Here is a 24206-nt window from a genome sequence, read left to right as displayed (position 1 = left end):
TGAATAGTGTACACAAATGTAGTTGTTTTTTTAAAATAAAATTAAGCATTTATTGTCTTTCTCAATAGACGAAATGCCAATGAATTGTTTAATTCAGTTTATTTTACACAAATGTGATCTCAAGGCACTTTACAAGGCAAATGGATCCAACTTATAGCCAGAAATATATAAACAAATCAATCCAGTCAGGTAGACGGGTTGGCTAATAACGATTGATGCAATATTGTCAAAAGAAGCCCACCTGATGGGGTCAGTGGCTTGGGAGTGACCCCTTCTTCTAAACAAACATGTTTAGAGCAGGTTTCTAGAAAATGTAGAATAACCTGATAAATTAGCATAAAGCAGTAATTTTCTCGTCCTATTTCCAAGCCTTTCAAAAGCCCCACTATATTTTTTGTTAAATACCATCAATCAAACTTCAAATCACTACTTGTTTTTATTTAACCTAAGTAGGGAGGCCCAGACTTTCCTCTCCCCAGCCACTTGGGCCAGCTCTTCAGGGGCAACCCCAAGACGTTCCCAGGCCAACTGGGAAACATAGTTCCTCCAGCGTCTCCTAGGTCTTCCTCTGGGTCTCCTCTTCGTTGGATGTGCCCATAACACCTCAACTTGGAGGCATCCTAACCGGATGCCTGAGCCACCTCAGTTGATTCCTCTCGACGTGGAGGAGCGGTGGCTCTACTCTGAGTCCCTCCTTGATGACCAAGCTTCTCACCTGTTCAGTCAGTCACCACCCAAAGTTCATGACTGCAGATTAGGACAGGAACGTAGATTGACCGGTAAATCGAGAGCTTTGCCTTTTGACTCAGCTTTCTCTTCACCTCAACAGACTGGTACAGACACTGTTCCAGTCTGCCTATCAATCTCCCGCTCCTTTTCTCCCTCATTCGTGAACAAGACCCTGAGATACTTAAACTCCTCCACTTGAGAACATGATTATACGTGCTTGTTTTACCACAGATACTGAAAGTGATAAGTATTAAGGCCAGCAGCTTCCTTCGGTCTGCCCACCTTAATTTGAGCTGCTTTAGTCTATTACAGAAAGCTCAGATGAGCCATCTGTCAACAGCTCCAGCCACAAACTGAAATCAAAACCAGGGACCAGAGTGATATCGGTAGAGTATTGACAAAAAAACATTGATTAGGCTGTAGGACTGTCAAGCTGCTTCACATCAATTTCTCACAAACAGCATTAATAGCAAGTCATAAACAATATGATACCTATTTAACATGTGATGTGTAAATACATAGTTTTAAGTTTGTATTATAAACAAATATGCTGACTACCTGGGGCATATTCAACTTGCTCAGTAATATTTCTCTGTAATGACACCGTAATGTATTTTGTCTGGTTTCCTTACAGGAGAAATAGCAATTAATTCCTCTACGGTGGTTCTGGATGATCACCATGAGAGAAACTATGGAGGATGGTGAGAAAACAAACACACTAAGAGACACACAGCTCTATGTGACCTTCTATAGAGTCTGACATATCTGACCACTTTTGTCAATTACGACAAAAGTGGAGGTAACTCAACTTATGTCTGGGGTAGCATGTTTAGGTATAATTACAGCACCGTGGCATACATAGCAAAGATTTGCTCAAATATTTAATATAAATTAATATTGTTGTTTTTGTTTAAACCATATGACTGATAGTTGGTACCCTTATTGTTACTACTTTGCACAACACCCTATTGCATACATGGCAGTACATTTCTCTCTGGATTGGTTAGGGTCCTAGATACTTTATATTTTCTGCTGCTCACCCACCAGGCATGTTATGCGTAGGTCTGGGAAGTGACATGGCAACGAAAGGAGGTTGTTTTTGTTGTTCAGATATCAGTTTCTGTTTTAATTTGACCATATGTTTTCAATAATTGTGAAAACCCACTGACGTTTGGGTTTTGGCCACTGGGTTTTAGTTGAAAAATCTCCTGATATTTCAAAGAGCTCATGATACCATGCACTGTATCAAGTGTCCATCCAGCCAAGTTAGTCAACTACTGGAAAGATAATCGTAGAACATTAATTCACTGATGCACACAAATGTTTTCTGGAGAACTGAGTGGAGAAAAAAAGTCTTCTCTCTTATAGAGAATTTTGCCACAATTTTCTGACACCAGAAAATCACAGCTGTTGTTCAGAAATTTTGGCATTACAGTAATCAGTAGCATAGTGACGCTTCTAAGGTCTCTCTTTCAGGGGTCAGTGAAGTATTATCCAGCGTTGTGGAGGATGTTAGTGAAGCCGTCAACAGAAACATTAGTGGCTCTCAGCTTCTGCATGAACTACTGAACGCTCCATGGCTGCGCGCCTTACTAAAGGTATTTCTATGGTTTAGCAAAGGATGTAACCTACTATGGAGCTGGGTAATTCTTATACAATTGCATGTTTTACCTCTTTAGATTTACGAGTGCCTGATGCAGTTCCAGAGATTGTCACCAAGCCCCCTTCTACCTTGTGCCTCTGGACTCTTATTTGAGGTGAGTAAGGGTGGATTCACACCAGCCCTGTTTACTCCAGTTTGATCGAACTCCAGTTTGTTAGCCTAGAAAGTCTGGTTTGTTTGGGAAGGTGGTAATATGCAGTCAAATTCTCCTGTGGACCAAAAACTTAAGTCTCAGTTCAGTTGAATTGAACTCTAGTGTTGTTTGAATGCATATGTGAATGCAAAGGGGACCTGAGACTGCACCAAAAGCAGGAAGTGGACTAAAACGCTTGGAATTCTGGGTAAATATAGCAAGTGGGAGAAATGGGTTGTGGTCTTTGCCAACAACAAAAGGGAAGTCTTATAACCACTAAAATCTGATGCTACACCTTTATTGTTTCCATTTAGAGAAGAAGGAAGGTTATTGTGTCATTTCCTTCAGTAGTTCTTGGTGTAGCGCCACCACAGGCGAGGGGTTGAACAGGTTTTTCAAAGGGTTTCGATTGTTTGACAGCTGAAAATGTAACAAATATTGCAACTTCTGTCCCCAGCAATTACAATAAGACAAAATGCAAAAAACATTAGTTAGGAGGAAATATATTCACGTCATATTAATTCAGAATGTTGGGGAAATTTATGATTCACTATTCATCCATTTTCTTGCCTGTTTCGTCAGATCATGGCCATCATACAAAGAGCGCACCGTCCTTCAGCTGAAGCTCGTGAGCTCTACAACCTCCTCAGCTCACCACATGTCCAGGTTTGATCTTGGATTCCAGAAAATCTTCTCTACCCAAGTCATCGTTGATGTTGTCTGAGCATGTATGTATGTGTCCACTAGGCCCTCCTATCATCTCACGACAGCGTGGCGCAGTCAGACTATTTACCCGTCCTTTCTCCCCTGCCTGATGAGTTACCTGAGGACGAGGAGGCCATGAGGATCGTTTGTCTTGTAAAGAATAACCAACCTCTGGTGAGATAAAAGTGTTGTTTTACTTTTTTAAGACTCAGCAATTAAGCCTAATGATGGAAAAAATATGATTTTCAATGTTTAGTAGCTGATTTACTGACCTTTTTTGTCATTTGTGATGTTATTTTAAGTTGTCAGATGTTCTTATAAAACCCTTTATAATCTAAATAAATTGGAATATTTCAACTGGATCACTACAAGATGACATAGTGATGAAGTAGTTTGTGAAATTTTAATTGTGAATTTAATTTATTTCATTAAGGGAACAATGCATATTAATCACCATGAATCACGTAAATATGCCAGATTTAGCCAAACTTTCATCTGTAGTCCCCTACCAGGTTCATGGAAGGGCTTAAAAAATTACACTTAACATCCATAACAACATACATGACCTATGATTTATGACAGATTTCAGTCTATACCTAAAGTAGTGTAATTTACAGTAAACATTTAGAATGAAAATAAAAAAAAGTCAAATCTGTAAGAAAAAAACATAAAAACATTTGTCAATATAGTGCTATTTTGATTATCTAATACCCATTACTTAACTGATTTGGTGAAACAGTTCAATAATGTAATATTTCTCTGGTGTAATGGTCGTGTATTCCAAGAATTTGAAGCCCAAACAGAAAATGACAACTTACCAAAAACCCTCTTAAAACCCTAAAAAATACTGAGTTTCTTCTTGTTCATGCTCCAAGCATGAAAAGGGATACAGAAGTTCTGAAGACCGGGTCGGAGTGTGCCGTAGCCGTTGGAGCAGCCTTCGTCGACTCACGTTGGAGCGCCTCATCCCCGCCAGGAGGGCATGGTCTGGGGAGGAGCTCAGAATGGCTGAGAGCGAGGCCAGGCCTCTGCCTCTCCATGGAAATCTGCCCTGCCACTTTGTTCCCCGTTACGAGTCGATGGGAAGTTGTCGTTTATGTCCACAAAACGCAGAACTTTGGAAGCGAGGGCTCAACCACTCGGCTCCGGCTGTCTTGAATCCAGAAACATGTTCTGGTAAGAGAAGAACCGACCTGTGCATCGTCACCTAAGCCACAATGGTGGAGAATCATAATGAATCAACCCATCACTAGCCATCATTGCGTTCATCCAGTGCTCTTGGCATTAACCTTTCGCGATGTGAGTCCATCTTCATCTTTTAAATATCCCATAGGAACAACATCCATGCGTCTTTCACATCAAATGCCCACTCATACCTTTCTTAATTTCCTTCATGGCAACATCAAACCATGGAAAAGAAACATCACATGAATCCACTGCCGTGTTTTCTTGCACTTTCTAAACTTCTGTACTTTTCTTCTTTTGCTCTCACCTACTGGTACGTTTCAGAGAGACCCATGCCCAACAAAGAGGACGATGCCTCTAGCGGAGGGAGCAGTGACGACTATTCTTACCCTCCCCCTCCAATCCCGGCCTACACTGTCAGTCTTCCCAACTCTCCCCTTATGTACAAAAAGGTTGCTCCAGGAAGTGAATCAAGGAGCATTCCTACTCCTTGTAGGGTCCACACAGCACCAGTCATTCCTGCTACTCAACCTTCTACGAGGCAACAAGGAGTCAGCACTCTCCCAAATCCTGTGAGGCATTGTCAAAAAGAGTCTTTAAGACCTTCGTGTATTATCAACTCTTCTCCACATCATGACAAACCACAGCAGCAACCACAGAAACATCATCAACCTCCTGAGTTTGACAAAATCTGCAGCATGGAGGAGCTCAGGACCACGGTTCAGACTGTGGCCAGCAGTATCGAACACAGTAGCCAGGATGTACGCCACCTGGAACAGAAAATGGTGGCGGCGACAGAAATGATCACGGATCGCGTCGAAGAAAACGTCCAGGCCCTCAATCTTCTTGCCGAGGTGGTCGATAAGCTTCAGGGGATCATCGTGGCCAGAAACCACCCCGAGACGTCTCCACCATGCAGGCCGAACCCGAACCAGCGGCCCACACCGCCGCCAAGAGTCTCCTCGTTATCTCCGGTGATGATCCACAAACCTCCCACGCCTTATCCACGGCCGCTCTCGCACTCCTCTGCTTCCTCCAGCTTTTCCTCCTCCTCTTCTTCTTCTGCTGGTTCCTGTGCAGATGGTTTTGCAGGATACCACAGCCCACAGGGATTGCACGGAGGAAATAAATCCAGCAAGCGATCAGACGATGCAGACCATAACGGACATGCTCGATTCCACAATGGAGCGGTCACAAGAGCTCAACAGGAAGACAAGCAGGACTGCAATATCACAGGCTGCTTGACAACGAGCAAGAAGAAGAAAAATAAGCAGCTACTTTAGAGATAACGTCTGCATCATCATTAGAAACAGACTAAAACTGATTTACCAGGCCTTTTCTTACAAATTCATATAGACTTTTTCACGGGACAAATTCAGACACAGTTTTGCATTTTAGTGGATCAGCCGAAGGAGATAAAAGGAAATTAAATGAAAGGTACAAAGAACTTTTATCTGCTTAATTTGATTTTCCTTTAAGATAAATTGTGACAATTGTTCCCATTTTCCCATCAAAACCATAATTTTATGCTGCTGTTCCATTTGGGGCTGAGCAATTTGGCTTAAAAATAAAATCTTCCTACCAAATCAAGTTTCTGATTTTAATTTAAAAAATGTCCACACATCCTGTTATTTTCTTAAATAAATGGAATGAGAAATGACAGAAAATATTTTCAAAAAAAAAAAAAATTATTTCAATTATCCCTTTTTGCAGTTGACCTGAATTCAAAGACCAAATAAAAATATCCTTGTAAAACAAGATGGCGGCTCTGGGCAGAGCTTACTCTTTCTTCAGAAGTCATTCTGATCATCATAGCTTCCTCCCACTAAACTGCTGGGCTTCCACCCTTTTCTACACTCCTGTCCCACAAGCTGTACTACAATTGTTTCAGAAGGTATTACAGGTGAGTCATTTCTGTCTATCAGGGAGCGACTATAAGGAGGGACGAGGTGACAGGAGACATCTACATTGCCCGAGTGATTCATGGAGGACTGGCAGACCGCAGTGGTGAGATAAAACCTTTCACAGCTGTCTGAGACAGTGCTTGATAGGGTATTTGAGTGAAAAAGAACAAATATTTTCATTAGTTACCGCTGATTTCTGCTTCAGGACTCCTTCATCCTGGTGATCTTATAGTGGAGGTGAATGGCAACTCAGTGGTGGGGCTGGAACCAGAAAAAGTCATCCAGATACTGGTAGGTTTATCTGAAGTTTCAGAAAGAGCAGGAGCTTCTTAAAGAGACAGAGGCCCAATTTCAAGGTCAAATATGACTTAAAGTCAAATTTTCTTTAAGTCATATTTAATATATATTTTTAGCACAACCGAAAGGAACAGAGTTACATGATTGTGCTATTGTGCCTGGAAAACACATTACTGGCACTTTAATGCTTTTTCATGGTATTTTCTTTGTGCTACTCAAGTAAGCCAGTTTATTTTAAAAACTTATCATTTTTTATGAATTTCATTTGCAAAAGGAAATTTGAATATTATGTTATTTGGCAGCATAAGACGGAGATTTTAAAAATTTACTAAAGCATTACACCAGTTACTGCATAATACCAGAAATCACACAGCAAAAGCTGAAGAAAACTTTATCTGATGTGGTATGACTAATTGATCTTTTTGTTGTCTTTTTTTATCACTTGGAATAATATCAATTGTGACTGTATTAGTTCTTTTGAGAGAATCTGAGTTAATTGTTGTAAATGTATTTATGTATTCCGCCTGTGCTGGATATAATTGACAATTCATTTAAATCAAATGCATCCAGGGAATTACATTTGTTTTTTCTGCTTGGTTTCCTTTTAACTTTTAATTTGTGGACACATTTTATTGATTTTGGTGGTGGATTTAATTAGGTACTGTTATAAATGTTATTACATGTAGCTTAATAATAATTAGGAAGCAGCAGGAATCGTGAACTATCTACCATCATCTCTTCTTGTAAGTAATTTTTGATTTAATTTTGTAGATAGCAAATTTCTGAATCATTCCAGAAAAGTCAGGTAATGATTAGTCTGTTCTATAAAGGTGTGCATATGTAGTCATTTTTCAGTCATATTTATTGTCCTGTCTGTGTTTCTCCCCGTCAGAACAGTTCGATTGGAACTATTCTGTTCAAAGTTATCCCGAGGTCAACGCAGGTCACCAGCAGCCAGAAGCCAGTAAGAAAAACCCTCCGCATTTTAGGTTTAACCTTAGTCTAAAGTAAGCACATAAAATATAATAAAGCATCGACTCATTCATTTGAATTTAAGAAGTTCATGTACACATCAAATGTCTTGGAAAGGTGCGTGCAAAATATTTTTCCAAAATGAGCTTTAAGGAAGTGGAGATCCAATAAAGTATGTCCACTTTGGGACGTGCAACCTCAGGAGATAAAGGGTTTAAAGTTAAAAACGTCATGCGTGTTGGTAAAACTTTAAGCCAATCAGGAAGCAGTGCTGCCATCAGACAGGAAGTTGGAAGGCAAGAAATGTGGAGTAGAGCAGCAACTCTGGTTCAGATGACTTTACTTATACTTTATTTACACTTGTAGGTAATTTTATTCTGACTCAGCTGATTCTGTGGAATAATTACTCATTTTAAGCTTCACGCGGTTTTCAATGTTATTACTTTGTAAAACTAGTCAGTTACAGCAATATATTGATCCAATGGTCACTTAGCACAGCTGCTAATGATGAAATTTTATGTACGCTAGTTCAAAAGGTTAGTTTTTAATTTTATAGCATGTTCTTTCATGCTCTGTCTGCGATAATTAAACTAATCTTTCTTAAAGTTTTCAATTTTTAACTCTAAACTCATTAAATGCTGTCAAGTAGTTTTTTTCAATTACTTTTTAACCAACTTTTCTTATTATATAATCATCTAAAAGTACTTTGGACCTGCAGAAGACGAAATGCAGTGTTGCAACTTTTGAACAAACAAAAGAGAAAACATGCTAGCTCTATTTATTTTGAGTATCTATTTCTTGATTTTGGTGTCTGTCTTTAAGGTGTACATGAGGGCGATGGTGGACTACTGCCCCCTACAGGACTCCTCCATCCCGTGTCCGGATGCAGGAATGGCTTTCAGTAGAGGCGACCTGCTGGAGGTGGTCGACCAATCAGACGCTCTGTGGTGGCAGGCCAGAAAGCTGCCCTGTGGCGCTTCCTTTGCTGGGCTAATTCCCTCCGCTAGCATGCTGAGGAGGTGACACACACTAACACACACATTAGAAGTTTGTATTGACTTCCATTCAGTGAGATATGCCTAACCCAAAACACTTACCTCAATCCTAGACAAAACTTAATTCACACCATATCTCTAAATCCAACCCTAACCCTCACATGCGTGACCCTTAACCCAAAAACAGCATTTCCCCTCATAGAGACCAAGAAAATGTCCTCAAAGGAGCAGTGGTCCCTGCAACCCCACATTGTAGACAGACATAGGTCCTCACCAGGACATAAAAACCAGGTTCACACACACACACACACACACACACACACACACACACACACACACACACAGAAACTTGCATACCTGCCAGCAGCTCAAACTGCCGCCAGAGTGATCAATTTGTTCACAAAATGTAAAAGAAAAAACCCCAAAACGTTTCTCTTTGCATTTTATTATCCACTTTTTTTGTTGAAAAGCCTATTATTAGACTTCTAAGAAGAATCAAACGTAATTCAATATTAACCCCTCTAATATACAACTACTGTTTTTAAACTCTTTTAACACATTTTCTTTTATTACAGTTTTACACACTACTCTTACGCTGATTGTAAATCTATACATTCTTAATTAATAATGCAGCAATTAGCTGCTCATTGTTTAATAACTCTATCACTGCTAGAGTTAGCGTTAGATTTACTTTATTGTCATTACAGAAAGACACGACAGTGAATTTGGCAACAAAATGTCGTTGCTTGGCTACCGTAGTACACAGAAAAAATACTGAAAAACTATAAGTGTGACTTTAAATACATATGCATATATACAAGTATTACTGGTGCAGGTAAATAATAATAAAATAATAAAGTAAATGCTTTTTGGACTATAACATAAACACAAGCTGTCTTTTAATTCATACTTGCATGAAACTAGAATTATTTCTGCTTCTCACCACACAAAGATTACCAGAACTTAATTTTTCACTGCAGCATTCCCACTACTTTGGCTCATTTTTAATCTCCATCATGTGGCTCTCTGTCATGGCTTTAAATAGATTTGTCCTTGTTGAGTGCAGGATTTCTACTTGAGAACTGTCAGCTGTAATTATTTCGCTGTTCATCTCTCTATTTTTGTCTTCACAGTAAACACAAGGAGCAGTGGTGGTGTCATCCATCCCAGGTTCACACATGCATCAGACCTTGTGAGAATATTTATCATTATCTCTCAGTTCATCTGCGTTTCCATTAATCATATAATCGTGCAATTTGGCATTTAGAAAATAAATTCACTTAATGAAAACACAATGAGATGGCTTGATCAGATGGTTTTATCGGTCTGGAATTGGTTCATCTTGCAAAACTGCAACAGAAACACTTTTTTTTGCATCCCATGTGTCATGTATGTCAAACTTGATGTTACCACTGGTGAAAACCACGAAGAAGACAACAGGAAGTAGTTGGAGGAAGATGGCATGGCATGCTTTTAATGACTTATCACATTAACAAACTTATTCACATGTGATTTTAATTGCATTTCGTATTTAATGGAAACACAACAATTGTGAAATTTTATTTCTTTTACATCAGCGGAACATCGACATATTTTGCACACAGTTACTGAGACATCCAGGCATTTCAGGGCTCCGTTTAATGTGTCTATGTTGTTTCTCATCAGCTGATCTCGAGCATCTGACTCATAAATGTACAGTTTCAAACTGCAGTCTGACAGATTGATAGCAGCTACCGTAGTACTGCTATCAAGTTAGCTAGCTGTTTATTGTCTGATTTATCTTTTCTCTGTATCTCTAAAAAAGCGACAAACCGTCTACCTGTGACTTTGATCCCACTGTTATAGGTTTTGCATTGCAAAGTCATAGTTCTTGCAAACAGTCTACATGATTATGAAATTAACAGTGAAAAAATTCAAATAACGCTCCGCAAACTGGTGTAATCAGGACACAAGTCCTATTGTGAAGTTGATACAGAAATTTTGCATATCCCTTTAACCAACTTGCCATTCATTGTCTTTGTGTGAAGTCTAACAGCCCTTTGAAGGTTGTAAAACCAAGGTTTTTATTGTCTCCATTGTCTATCATTTGTAAACACATAATACAGATATAATTAACAATGATCTAGTGGTTTTCTTCATATTTCTGCCTGTGTCACATTTAAACAGCTGTTTGTTTCCCTCCCTGCCTACTGAAGACAGCCTGGCTGATAACGGTGAGTGACACACCCAATAACACAGTTACTACAATGTTTGCTATTTAAGAGGCGCTGCAGTGTCTAAGGGAAGCGTATTTTTACCTACTTGCTTGAGACATTAGCTGAACCATCAGGCTGAAGTGTTCGTCCTCATACAATTCCAGATTTCTCACGGTTTGTTGTTTGCCATTAAATATTTATCAAAACAAGCCAACATGGTGTATTATTTGAAATTGACAAATGTCTTTCTCACGACACATAAGAGTTGAAACTGGATATTTATATAATGCGTAAACAGACACAATGAGTCCAAATGTTTCCTGTTAAAATCAACACTTTCTTTTTCTATTTGCTAAACGTCAGACAGAAAAAAAATCATTTTTAAATCAAACTTCTTGTAGCTTTCTTTAAAGTCAGAAATTTACAAATGTTTCCTCATTTTTTGGGTAGAATTTTCTTTTAAAATTCTAGCTAAACTTTAATTAGCCAGAATTTTGGCCCATTTCTCCTGATAAATTTCCCGTTTCTCCTGTGATTAATCCGATTACATGATCTAATGGATTAACAACCACAAGTGCGTCTCTATTTAGCTCAAATGTTGTGAATGAATCTCTGAAGCTGACAAAGCTGTGACATTAAAAAATGGGCTTTGACTATTTTTTGGTATGTAAGCTGCAACATTAGAAAATAAAGTGAAAATAAATCTATTTCTATTTTAGCATTTATTAAATAAAACTATTTTGGCAGAAAAAGATGTAAAAAAAGAAAAGACTTATTCTGATATCTGGTTTCAACTGTATGTGTCGCAATTGATCCATGTAAATAAACTCTGAAGAATTTTAGTGTTTATTTAGTATAATACTGTTAGTTACTTTTAAAAGTCACTTCAGAAATCATTTTAACCCCACGTTGGTCTGGATCTCTTTCTGACATTGTTTAAAATAATCACAGCCTGATGATCTGTTGTTATTCTTTCAAAATGCTTCTTGATTTCATCATCTAATCACCAATGCGTTGTGTTGACGCGTTGCTGTGAGGAAACACAGTTTAACTTTTATTTTCTGTGGTTTTCAGACGAGGATCTAACGCACGCTGACGGCAAACGGATCCTAACAGGTAACAACAGCAGTCTGATACAGTTTGATGCGCTGAAAACTGACTCCTACTAAAGAAAACATGTTTCTCCTTCCCGCAGATATGGAAAAAAATAAAGAAATAAACTTTGGTGGGTAAGTTTGTCCAGAACAGTAGTAGCTTCTCTAGTTGAGATAGATTTGAATTCCTTAGTAATTCAGATTTTCTCATTTTTAACCCTGTAGAGTTGATCTGTGGAGTTGATTTGTGTCTGTTACATGTAAACAAATAAAGCCAGAAATATCTGGGAATTAATAAATTAAAAACAAAGTTGTCCAATGTAGCGTGACGCAGATGTTAACTTAACAAGTTTGGAATTTTATTTATTTAAGACAACAAGTTAGCTAGAATATTATAATAACCCTTTAACTAGATTAATTGTTATTTTTACTTTAACAATTCAGTTTTTCTTATTGTAAACAATAAATGATTTCTGACAAGAGATTGAAGACTAAATGTTTCTTTTCCTCAGATGAGGAAGACTCAGACATTACTGAAGGGATTTATCTGGGTAAGTCGCCTTCTTCCTGCATCCACAACAAAATTAACCTCTGGTTATTATTAGGACTTTGTTTTCAGTCAATTCATAAAATAAGGTATATATGTCATATATGTCAAAATATGTAAGATTTTGTGTTTTTTACAGTATATTTGATTCTAATAGTAACATAATAAAAAGATGACATTTTTTAATCTAATAATAATAATAATAATAATAATAATAATAATAATAAATCACAGTCATTAAAGCTACAAGACATATTTTCCTCTAAACATGGTCAAACTTAATGCCATGTTATCAAGTTGTATTAATAGCATAAAAACCAGATTGAATGTTGTTATTTTTAGTCAAAAACATGAAAGTACTTTTTTCCCGTCAGCTGGCTTCCGCCGGAGTTTCCGCCTCTGGAGGAGGACATCCTACAAGAGGAGGCGGCAGTCCTGCACCTCCTGCTCGCCCAGCAGCAGCGCCCTGTCCTCCCCGTATGAGGAGGTGGCGTTGTACCAGCGCCTCCCGCAGGAGAACCACCGCCTCATCATCCTCATCGGTGAGAGAAGACCTGGCCCAATTCATAACCAAACGTTGCCATTCTGTCCCTTCCTACTTCTGTTTCTTACCCACAAAGTATCTCATGTTCATGTACTAAACCACAGCAGTTTATTTTTCTTCATAGCTAAATAAACACTGTGCCATTAAAAAGAGGAGGCGGCGGCAGTGACGCCTCCCCCCACTGATTTCTTCTTTTTGCTTTGTTTGTTGCGCTCAGACATTTTAGATCATCCAACAAACAAAAAGTTAGTCAGAAATGCAAAAGTATCTGTGTGTCCTCCTGAAACAGGAGCTTCAGGAGTTGGAGTCAATGAGCTGAGGAAGAGACTCATCAAACTGAACCCGTCAACCTTCCAGGGACCCGTACCGCGTATGTGAGCTCAAGTTTAAGAGCTTTTCTCTGTTTTTACAGTATTAAGAGAAACGGATGAAAAGCAAAACAAGAAAATTATGTTTTTTATTGATCCTGGAATTTAATATAATGTTCATAGCTCTATACTTTCTGTGTTTTGGTTTATGAGACTTTGGGGATTAAAAATAACTAAATGAAGCAATTCAGCTGAGCCTAAATTGAACTGAATAATAATTTATATATCCCCAATATAAATAAGACATGAGCAATTTCTCATCACTGACATTTCAATATGAAAAGTGATGCCAGATAATGCCGTAGTTATCTAATTTGTACAAGAAATACATACTTTTCTAAGACATATTTACCAAGTAATTCTACTAAATCAAAATGTGTTTGATACCAAAACAAGGTATTTAATTTTTTAATTGTTGGCAGTGTTCTGCTCTTCACTATGAGTCTCATGAAGACCACAAATTATGTTAAAGATGCACAGAAGTGAATTTGGCTCCAAAATTTAATACAGCAATAATAATTCAGGAAAAAGTGAATTGGCATTTTAACCTTAAAGTGACCAGAGAGAAAGCAGAGATTTTAAACATCATAAAACCATAAAGAAATAAAGCTGGAAAACCATTTTATTCTATCCACACCATGAATGACTGACGACACACTGTGTTCTTACAGACACAACCCGTCCAATAAAAGAAGGGGAGCAGGCGGGTAGAGAGTACCACTTTGTCACCAAGGAGCTGTTTGAGTATATGGTCTGCAACCACAGGTGGGATATTCTACTTAAACCCTTCGGTTAAAGTTTTGTATCATTTATCTCTGACTTTGCGCACCACTTGTGATGAACTGAGTTTTGCTCTATGTTCAGATTTGTAGAATATGGGGAGAGTAAGAGCCACCTGTATGGAACCAGCATCGATGCTATTGATGAGGTGGTAAAACGAGGACGGATGTGCATCATCGATGTTGAACCACCTGTGAGTAGATAGATAGACAGATAGAGACAGACAGACAGACAGCTAACTTGACAAATAGACAGCTAGCTAGGAAGCTATGTACAGTAGAAGAAAACAGTAGAAAAAATATAAAGAAAAAGTTAGGAATCTGCAGAATAAAGACAAGTTAGAGTGAGTATAGCTGTGTAATTTAAATAAAGAATCTGAAATAGATCCAAAGAGTAAACAGTCGTAAACAGCAGCAGTGCAAATGGCAGCAGCGTCTGATTTAGTAGACAGTTGGATTTACAGGCTGATGAAAACAAAATACGCAGAACAATTATAGACGATGCTCATTTACGTCATAAACCGTATCTTCGCATGTAAAATCCAGCAGACAATGATTATCATTATGTCTGTTATGCAGCGAGACGGAAGTTAGGATGAATGATTTTATGTGTCGTGACAAGCGGAGCTGATTTTGTTTCCGTTTCTATCCTACGTGATTCTCAGGGCATCCATCTGTTGCGGTTAAGAAACCTGAAGCCGTACGTGATTTTCATCAAAGCGCCGAGCCCAGAAACACTGAGACAGACTCGGAGAAACGCCAGAATCATCACCAGCTACGCCGTCAACAGGGCGTTCACAGTAAGAGCCCCCATGCGTTTCATTCCTACTGGAATAGAGCAGCATTGCAACGAATGTCAAAGAAGTAAGAAGTGAAAGATTTCCTTTTTTGACCCAGGAGGAAGACTTTTTGGAGCTGGAGGACACGTCCCAGCTTATCGAGGCCAAATACAAACAGTATTTTGACAACGTGGTGGTGAATGACGACCTGCAGGACGCCTGCATGCAGCTCTGCTCCATCATCCAGCAGGCGCAGAACGAGCCTCAGTGGATCCCAGTCAGCTGGCTGCAAGGAGAGGAGTAGACCAGAAGAGGAAGAGGAGCTAGTGAATTAAATATGGAGAAAAGACGGGCAAATGATGGCGTTGTAGTGGATGATGTCTCACCAAAGCTTACACATGGTGCATGGGTAGTATCTTTATGTATTAATATTATAACAGTTTCATTAAATAAACGACTTTTTTCTCAGTCTCCACTCCACCAACATCTACATGTCTGCTGGGTTATTCCTCTTCATCTGTGATGCTGAGTTACTGAAGTATCAGCACTTAATTAACAAGATAAACAACCCAAAATGAAATCTAAAGATTTGAAGGGAATTCTGAAAGCGTTGTTCAATGAACGCTGGATTTAGTAGTTGTTGAAAGATTTAACTACCAGAAAGCCTCTATAGAAGAGGAGGAAAGATGCACTCTACTTCAGATCTCTAAATACCTGCCTTAACTTTAGGAAGACCTTGGGGAATGACCCCAACATGGATGTTACACACTGGTCACATATTCTTTAAAAAATCACTATGATTTGTTAAACAGTTGTTTCTTTACATAGGGAGACAAAAGGGCACAGAGAGAGGAAAAACTACTAATCAATGGAACAAGATGAGACAGACATGAACATAAATACAGAAAGTAGGTCAAAGTAGGGCATTGAAATGAAGACCTACAAATGAAACTCTGAGACAAAAACCCTTCTGGTTGCTGGTTTCCAGTGTTTGTTGCCCCCCTCCACCCAGAGAGGTAAAGAAACCGTCATGCACACAACAGGATGTGGAGCGGCTTGTGACATCTCATGAGTGGGAGGAGGAAGCTACACAGATAAGGTGTGAATAATTCCCAACAAGACTCCTGTTGTTCTCCTCAGACCTGCCCTGACCACTGCGACTCATTTTAGATTACACACATTCTTCCACTGCAACAATAAGTTCAGAACGCTTCACCTCTGATTTGTTTAAACCTTTAATTCACTGGAATGAAAGCTGCAGCGCATAATGCTAATGCTATGTTGTCTCGCAGCAAAAACTGAATCTACAGAGTATAAACTGAGGAGGGCTGAATACAAAAGCTCATCATCGATTGAAGACTGAACGATTTTCCTCCTACTTTACTGTCATACACACACTGTGAGGCCCTGTACAGCTGACAATGTATAAATCATTTTTTATGCTTTATGTGTCTATTTGAATCATGTTGTAGAAGCTAAAGAGGGAAAAAAGAAAGCTTCTTCATTGTCCTTGCATATTGAAATAAACTAACTTTTACCTTGAAATCAGAAAACGCTGCTGGGCCCAAACACTTTTCCAAAATGTCACTTTTTTTTGTTGTTGATGCAAGATTTCTCCAGTAAGTTCTTATTGATTCACATGATTGTAGAACTTAAAATGGTTAATAACTGTTACTGACAGTAACAGAAATAAAACGTGTTTTCTTTACCATCCTTGTCTTCTAAGGCATAGGCTGAAGGTCAATTCATTTTCACTGGTTTATTTTAAAGAATTCAGAATAATTCACCCAGTTATGATGTAACTTGGTGTCAAACTCTCCTAAAGATCCTCATGTCTTCACAATCCTGAGAGATGAAATAACCTCCACAGTTACAATTTATTCATAACAGAAAAATCACATGTGTCATATAAATCATAAAGCTGAAGAAATATGAAAGTTAGGCATCTAAAATCGCAACTTTACATCACAGCTGACCTCCTGCGCTAGAGTCGCTGTAAGTGAAGCACTTCCTGTTAGATAAATGATTTAAAACACTTCACAAGTCATACAAAAAATAATTTTTTGTTCAGTATTATGTCACCTTAATTGGTTATTTCAGACATTCATACGTCTCGTAGCGCAAAAGACTGAAAAACTTGAATTATGTGTAAAATCTAAAGAAAACAAAACAAAGAACTACAACCATAGTCAATAAATTAGAATATGTTCTCCCATGAGACTCATTTTTCAAATTAAAAGTACCTTTTGAAAATAGCAAACTTTAAGCATTTATTATATTGTATTTTAAAGTTTATTATATTTGTCTGTTGTAATAATGTCCTGTTTTCATCAGCAGTAAGCTAATGTTTCACTTAGTGAATTGATTTACTGAAATAAATTGACTTTTCAATAATATTCTGATTTATTGTACTGCTACAGTTTGAACAGAATAAGTTCATTTTAAAAAAAAGATAAAAAATAAAAACAAATCTTTATGTTTCACTTTTTTATTTTTAAAAAATATGTTACTTTGAATGTTAAATAAAGAAAAAGAAGAAAGGACCCAAACCCCTTGTTATTGTGACAATAAGTAAACGCATTACTGATGGGCCACATGATCAGGAGATAATTAATACGGTCGGAAGAAGCCACATCTGTGAAGGAATCAATTTCGGGCCTCTTTGGTTTCCCTCATGACAAACCCTTATAAAGCTCAAGAGGACCAACAATCCCTCATCATCAGTCTCAGGACCACACACCAGGAAGTAACCTGTAACCATGGCGACTCTGCTGCTGGTCTCTGCTCTCCTTGTTGGAGAGTTTGGCTCCCTCGCTGCCATCCCCATCCCCTACCACGCTTTCTGCAGCTCTCTTTGGTAAGTTCAGCCCCCTCTTTTCTGAGGACATCATGTCAGACACAGCTCTAAATCCAGTGTTTCACTTTCCTCCTTCTAGGCTCTTTCAGATGCCCTGCACTGAAATCAGCACCGCACTAGTGAAGCAAATTGAAGCCTTCAGCCCTATGATCGGCTGTGATAAATGCCACTATCAGGTAGAAGCTTTTCAGAGTCAACGATGTGGTTAAATTCAGTTTATTCATGTTGATCGTGAATAAAACTGTTGTTGTCCTCTCCAGCTTGTGTCAGCCACTCCTGTTACTCTCAAAGCCAACCACACGTCTCCGGACGGCCTGCAGGCTGAGAACATCACCTTCACGCTAAATCCCATCACCATGGCCAGCGGTTGTCGAGTGTCTGTAAGAAACTCTGTTGTTTCGTTTTCTAAATGATCTTTTAGGCTATAGTGGCCTTTATTTGACAGTTTTTAGATCGGAAATGGATGTGAGAAAGCGGAACAAGAACCAGCGACGGCCGTCGCTCCCACAGCGCCATGTTTTGTGTTTTTAATTGGCAAGCTGTAGCTTCATACAGCTTTAGCGATTCTTAAAGCATCACTTAGAGCGGGAGTCTCCAAACTATTTCATGCCATGACCCCCAAAACAGCATTAGCTTCTGGCTAGCCCACAGACAATGCTACAAAATAAAGAAACATTAGCTTCTGGCTAGCCCACAGACAATGCTACAAAATAAAGAAACATTAGCTTCTGGCTAGCCCACAGACAATGCTACAAAATAAAGAAACATTGACTTAAGAATGTTTTTCCTCAATTTTATTGAACTTGTTTAAATTCTGCCTCATACATTGGCCATGAATTCTTGGGGATTTTTTGCAGCAGTGTCCGCCATAGCAGCTTCTGGACGTTTCCTTCGGTCTTTTTCTTCTTTAGAAACTTTTTTATCAAGAGCAAAGCAGCTTGATAAATTTAATACATTTAAGCTATATTGACATATATTTTATAATGATAAATAAAAACAGATTAGATTTTATTATTTTGAAATTATAATGAAACATTTATTTAAAAAAATGTTTAAGATTAGATTTTTTTATATATATATTTAATACATTTATTTATTTATTACAATTTTTTCTCATCGTCCCTTCTTCTGTATTAAGGACAACATTATTTAAAATAATAATATTTTACATTTTCTGGTTCTAAACATTAGAAAAATAGTTTATACGCCGTGGAAACTGAGTTTTTGATGAATACAACCTGCAGTACTTAGATTCTCCACCAGAGGGCATCAGAGAAGAATATCATTAAATGCAGCTGTTTTATTGTTTTTTGTGTGGAAAAAAGTATCTTATTAAACTGGTAGATCTGGGAGGAAAAAAAACTATTTTTTTTAATGATACATTTCATATTTTAGGGTTTAAGAAGATCTTATGACACCTGCATCAAAAATACAGGTTTTTTTTTTAGGTGTTAGGTGTGTGGTCTGTACCATATAGCTAAAATGTTTACACATTGAGGTTTTTACAAAGCTCTCATTATTTTGGTCATCATATAAAAGCTTAAAAGCATATTTTTGTAATACTTTGCCAGGGTCAGTCCATTTCTCTGAGCTTCACCAGTCTTCTTGATGACGGACTCAACTACTGTAACCTCTACAATCTGCTCTCATGTGAGTAAACAACCGGAACCGTTTATTTTCCACTACTATCATGTTTGTCATCTTAACATAACTGCTTTAATAAATCTGTTTGTTCCTTACTGACTAAACCCTGCATCCCGTTTAAATCTTCTTGAAGTTAATGACTCTGCATGGATGTAAAATGATGTCATATATCCATCACAAATGTCTATATTTCAGCAAGCGGCCTCACTTCAGCCCCCGGCTTCATAGAGATGACAAACGAATGGGCCTGCCTTGGGTATGGACTCGCCACCTGCAAAGTCTGAACAGCTGACATTTCAAAATTAGACCAAGGTCGAGTTCTGCAATGTTTAACAAATTATGTGTCAGAAAATAAATGTTAAGACAAAATTAATTTAATATAGCTGAACACAAAATGCATTAGATTGGCAATATTGAGTTAAAAATCTTCATGAAAAGGACATGTTGACACTGTTGTAACAAAGCTACCTCTAGTGTAGTATGTTACTAGCAGCTGCTAAATGTGGCTGTTTGGGTACTGTGGTTCTAGGTTTTAACATTTTCTGTACAACTTTACTCTGTATTTTGTTGAACTAGTTTTAAAAGAAAAAGTCTATTAAAATCCTAAATACACAAATAACCAAGTCTGAATGTAATTGTTCATGATGTCACTGATAATAGCCTGAAGGAATCAAGGTGATGACACGAGGCTGGTTTAGATCACATTTCTATGAAGGGGGGTATAATACATTTGTTCTTAAAGGAATCATAACTAAAACAACAACCACAGCACAACACATGCCTAATCTGGAAATTCTCCTAACCTCATATGTCCATATGACATATAGAAAACCAAAATTGCGCACGATTAGTCAGATCTCCCCACATAGAATCAATGCGTGAACCAAGAAGCATTTAATAGGATTTCAACGTAGAATTTTATCTTGGTTTTTATATCATGTATTGACAAGATGACATGAGATCTTGTCCACTACTTACAAAGTTCTAATTTTATCCAAATTTAAATTTGTCTTTCTTCAGAATGTTTGTAAAACAGTTTCAACCAGAAATCTTCAAACTACCCGGCCAAACATCCTCCGTCAAAATAAAGTCAGAGAAGAACTGGCTACTGGTCTCAGTTTTTGGTATCTGAGAATTTTTCTAACTAGTTAAACAGAGATTCATGTTGTGTAGTTCTGGCCCTGTTTTGTATTTGCTTCTAAACCAATATGGACAGAAATGAAAAACCCAATACATATGATGTCCCTGGAGGTCCATAGTACAGCATCTTGGAATTATATTATGATCAGAAGAGAAAGATGGTCACCTATGTGATTTCAATCTGTAGCACTGGCTCTCCTAAGATCGCTACACTGAGGGGGACAATGTACAATATAGAAAACAAACACAATACAATCTTTAATGTATATCATAAAAACTCAAGTTCAAGTAAAAGTTTCTAAGAATAAAATCTTTCTTGGCTGCTTTTCAAAACTAGGGATGCACTGATCCACTTTTTTCACTTCTGATGCCGATATCTGTGATCTATCAGCCAATACCGACCCGATACAGAAAAACAATGCAGAACTGAGTTAAAACGTTTCTTTTTTGAAACACAGACATAAATGTACTGAATTACAAATTTATTTGATAACACTGGACCAGTACAGCACACTGAAATACACCAATAACCTCACAAGCTAACTTGTAAAAACAACACAACTTTAATTTGTTCAGTATAACAGCCAATGTAAAAATAAATAATAAAGACACTGAAACAGACAAAAACAATAGACTGACTACTTTGGTGGAAAATAAGCTGCAACAAACTTTCTTTCAAATGGTTCAGAAAGTGCAAATAGGAACTCTAAATGTAACGTAAAATAAATAATGAAGAATTAGTTTGGGCGACCACTAAAAGGTTTTGAGTCAATAAACTCAGGCTACAAGACAAGGTGTCAATTTGAATCAAATCCACAAGACGCAACAGACAACCCATATAAAGTTCTGTGCTTTAAATGGCACCCAGTGTAGCGACATTAAAACAGAGGCTATGAGTTCTGAATCACACAAGTTTTGAGAAGACAAGCCAGCCCCTTGTTAAAACACCTAAACAAGTGAACAGATTACAGTGTCATGAAGAATGTTATGAGGACGTATTATGATTGTCGTAAGGTTTCCTAGAATCCACGAGCAACCAGAGAAATGCGACAGTATGGAGTAGAAGCAAACAAAAAAGTGACCACATCACTTCTCAGGTCCTGTTCAGAAATTCCACCAACCTCAAATATTCATGTGATTTATAGCACGAATGACCAGATCAACTTAAACACTCAAAATAAGAATGGCCGTGGAAAACTAACTTTTTAATCAGCTGCTGATATTTTTTTTTACATCTGGTAAATCAGATTATATGTGTAAGTTTTTAAGGCTCAACATCTTTTCTAAGCCATGTTTTCCTCTTCATAACAAAAACAGCTAGTTTAATTAAAAGTAGGTAGATGGTAATTTCTGTAGATCTGGTGTCAAGGAAATGTTCCAGTGACTGTAGACAGATTGTTATTATTCGTAAGTAAAGATTCAATATCTAAGCTGAACATAATAATATTGGAGTCCATTTCATTGTACAGAAGATTTTAATGGATCAACAGTTGGTTGATATTATCCATTTATCAAAATATAGACAATCGTACAGTGAGGTATCCCAATTTTCCCACATAATAGACACAAAATTACTCTTATATATTCAAATAATAATAATGAGTTCCCATTTAGGAAAAAATTGAGTGAAAAAAAGTTAAATAAAATCAAAAACAAAGTAAGAAAAACTGCAAACCAACCATTACGTTGGTCCAGAATAGAACTGAGGGATTTTGTTATTAGTTATGGAAGTAAAAAAGGGAAGAGAAACTTGTTAATGTAGTTCTCACAGAGTTTTTCTGCTTTCTCTTTTGCCATTTTTTGTAGCTCCTCATTCAAATGGTTGCGACTTCCTCTGCCAGCAGGTTGTCATACACCACGCTGTAGTAGGGAGCTCCACATCTGTACCCCGGTTTCCAGGCTCTCCAAACTTCTGAGATGCTCCAGAGAAACAGAAAACTGCAGCACAGGCCAAGGCCAATGTCCTGAGAGAAAAAGAGAAATGAAATCAAAAAGATCTGCATTTTTCTTAAGGGATGGTGGCAAAGAACAAGAACTCAGCGTTTTGTCAGTTTTGTTTAGCACCTTGCCACTTTAAGGATAACTGTAACCTTATGTTTTATATTATATTTTAAAGTAGTACAGGCTGTAAAGTCAAAGACTCAAAACCTTTTTGTACTCCTGTCTTCAATCTGACAGCAAATTTCACTAAAGAAATCCCATCATCACAGCTAAAGTTTGGAGTGTTCTGTCTCTAAAAGAAATGCAAAATAGCATAAGATTCTTCTAAATAAGTTTATTCCAGTTACTTGAAACTGACATCAAAACTAATCGGCTTTGAGCTCCATAATCAGTGCAGTGATACTCACAAGTGACATGGTCTTGTAGTAGTCCCGGGTCCGTTCCTCTTCGTAGGTCAGATTTGTTTTGCAAGGCATTCCGGTCTGAGTTGAGTTGAGGTTTGTCTTCAGGCAGAAGTACCAGTCTCCATCAAAGAAAACCAGAGAAAGCCAGAGAGCTGTGAGACTGGTGAACCTTATGACCAACTTTATGACGTAGTGCCCGACACAGCTACTTGGGCAATAGAATTCGAAGACTCGTTGACTGGAAAAAGGCTTTCGGCGGTAAAAAGGCTCAACAATGTTGACGACAAAAGTCAGGATCAAGGGAGGCAAAACCAAGTATAAGAAACCGCTGGGATGTAAACCAGGCCTGCAGGAGCAAACGAAGTGCATGTCAAATACATACTGCAGGATGGAGAAGAGGACAACCAGCAGGAACATGCTGACTGCATGTTGCACCAGTTTCAACAGCCTTGTCGTGGACTCTGCACCCAATGGCATTTTGTCTGAAGAGTTTGAAGTCTCTGTTGCTGCCATGTTGCTCTGGTTGTGTCGACTTCTTCTTGATGTTCTCGCCTTTCACTCTGGGTGAAGTCAAAATGTCTTTCCACTTTTTGTCTGCAACTAAACCACAATCAATGTGACCCAGTGGTGAACCACGGCGTGCCACTGCTTTCATAATGATGATGCTGCTTACTTTCAGTTTTCAGAAATGTCTGAAACTGTGCAACATTTTGTAATTTTAGTCAACATTACACTGAAGAAAGATGTACTTTGGATGCTTATAATTTTGTTTTTTTGTGTTCACTTGTCCTGTCTATCGTGCTGCTGTCTGTCTTGGTCAGGTCACCTTTGTGAAAGACGTCTTGATCTCAACAGGTTTTTATTTGGTTAAATAAAGGTTTAATAAAAATCTGAATCCTTTTATTCTCACTCTGAAGATGTGCGCATTGACAAATGTCTTTGAGTTATGATTGCACTAGACTCTTTAAAACCCCAACGCGGTCCGGCAGAGCCGCACTGACACCGCGCATGCTTTTGTGTAGTTTTGGGAACTGACGGTCTGACGGGACATTCCCTGTTTTAAAAGCCGGCGCATCTTTCCTCGTTCCTTGTGTGCAGAAAATATTTTGTTAATGTTTGGCAGAATGAATTTTGATGGTTTTCAGTCTTTTTGCTTTGGTAAAGTTAGTGTGGTGTAAAAAGAGTCTCTGTTTCTTGGCAAATCAAAGTACAATGTGGTTGAACTGTTTGAAGCTAAATTTTTGCTAGTGGTTGTAAAAAAAAAGTGTAGTGGTGATTTGATAAACTTTTTCCAGGTTATTATGCAATTAGGCATTAGTCTAACTACATAC

At 38.0% G+C, this 24206-nt stretch overlaps 2 protein-coding genes and 1 long non-coding RNA gene across 3 annotated transcripts; 2 read left to right on the top strand and 1 right to left on the bottom strand.

The window, feature by feature from the left end:
• The first annotated feature begins 1361 nt into the window (after positions 1 to 1361).
• On the top strand, positions 1362 to 15225 carry LOC106906164 (MAGUK p55 subfamily member 4-like). The gene is made up of 20 exons (XM_088011640.1): positions 1362 to 1430; positions 2206 to 2327; positions 2409 to 2486; positions 3108 to 3191; positions 3273 to 3404; positions 6341 to 6422; positions 6525 to 6610; positions 7509 to 7580; positions 8411 to 8607; positions 9717 to 9781; positions 10740 to 10796; positions 11853 to 11894; positions 11974 to 12003; positions 12385 to 12423; positions 12794 to 12961; positions 13253 to 13333; positions 14003 to 14096; positions 14196 to 14304; positions 14776 to 14910; positions 15008 to 15225. Exons 1-20 carry the CDS (start codon positions 1400 to 1402, stop codon positions 15191 to 15193), a joined length of 1890 nt encoding a protein of 629 aa, XP_087867766.1. The 5' UTR covers positions 1362 to 1399; the 3' UTR covers positions 15194 to 15225.
• A 1884-nt stretch (positions 15226 to 17109) lies between these two features.
• LOC106923606 (uncharacterized) lies at positions 17110 to 20009 on the top strand. Its single transcript, XM_088011624.1, has 5 exons — positions 17110 to 17746; positions 17826 to 17922; positions 18007 to 18126; positions 19318 to 19396; positions 19586 to 20009. The coding sequence occupies exons 1-5, from the start codon at positions 17649 to 17651 to the stop codon at positions 19672 to 19674; spliced, it is 483 nt and encodes a 160-aa protein (XP_087867750.1). The 5' UTR covers positions 17110 to 17648; the 3' UTR covers positions 19675 to 20009.
• A 1977-nt stretch (positions 20010 to 21986) lies between these two features.
• Positions 21987 to 23492, bottom strand: LOC106906163 (uncharacterized). The gene is made up of 2 exons (XR_015765051.1): positions 22879 to 23492; positions 21987 to 22494 (listed from the first exon to the last, which is right to left on the bottom strand). It is a non-coding gene; the product is annotated as an uncharacterized LOC106906163 (long non-coding RNA).
• Positions 23493 to 24206: the final 714 nt, after the last annotated feature.

This window comes from Poecilia mexicana, unplaced genomic scaffold (assembly GCF_051168715.1).
Source record: "Poecilia mexicana isolate PSO_F unplaced genomic scaffold, ASM5116871v1 scaffold_2, whole genome shotgun sequence".
In the NCBI taxonomy this organism is placed as follows: domain Eukaryota; kingdom Metazoa; phylum Chordata; class Actinopteri; order Cyprinodontiformes; family Poeciliidae; genus Poecilia; species Poecilia mexicana.
Note: the sequence above shows the minus strand (reverse complement) of the source record. Positions and strands in the feature narration are given on the sequence as shown.

Excerpts from the sequence above, each read along its gene's own strand:
- LOC106923606 (XM_088011624.1), top strand. The coding sequence starts at position 17,649 with ATGGCGACTCTGCTGCTGGTCTCTGCTCTCCTTGTTGGAGAGTTTGGC. Across the intron at positions 17,747-17,825 it reads GCTTTCTGCAGCTCTCTTTG|GCTCTTTCAGATGCCCTGCA; the intron begins GTAAGTTCAGCC and ends TCCTCCTTCTAG. Across the intron at positions 18,127-19,317 it reads CCAGCGGTTGTCGAGTGTCT|GGTCAGTCCATTTCTCTGAG; the intron begins GTAAGAAACTCT and ends ATACTTTGCCAG.
- LOC106906164 (XM_088011640.1), top strand. The coding sequence starts at position 1,400 with ATGATCACCATGAGAGAAACTATGGAGGATG. Across the intron at positions 1,431-2,205 it reads GAGAGAAACTATGGAGGATG|GGGTCAGTGAAGTATTATCC; the intron begins GTGAGAAAACAA and ends TCTCTCTTTCAG. Across the intron at positions 12,004-12,384 it reads AAATAAAGAAATAAACTTTG|ATGAGGAAGACTCAGACATT; the intron begins GTGGGTAAGTTT and ends TCTTTTCCTCAG.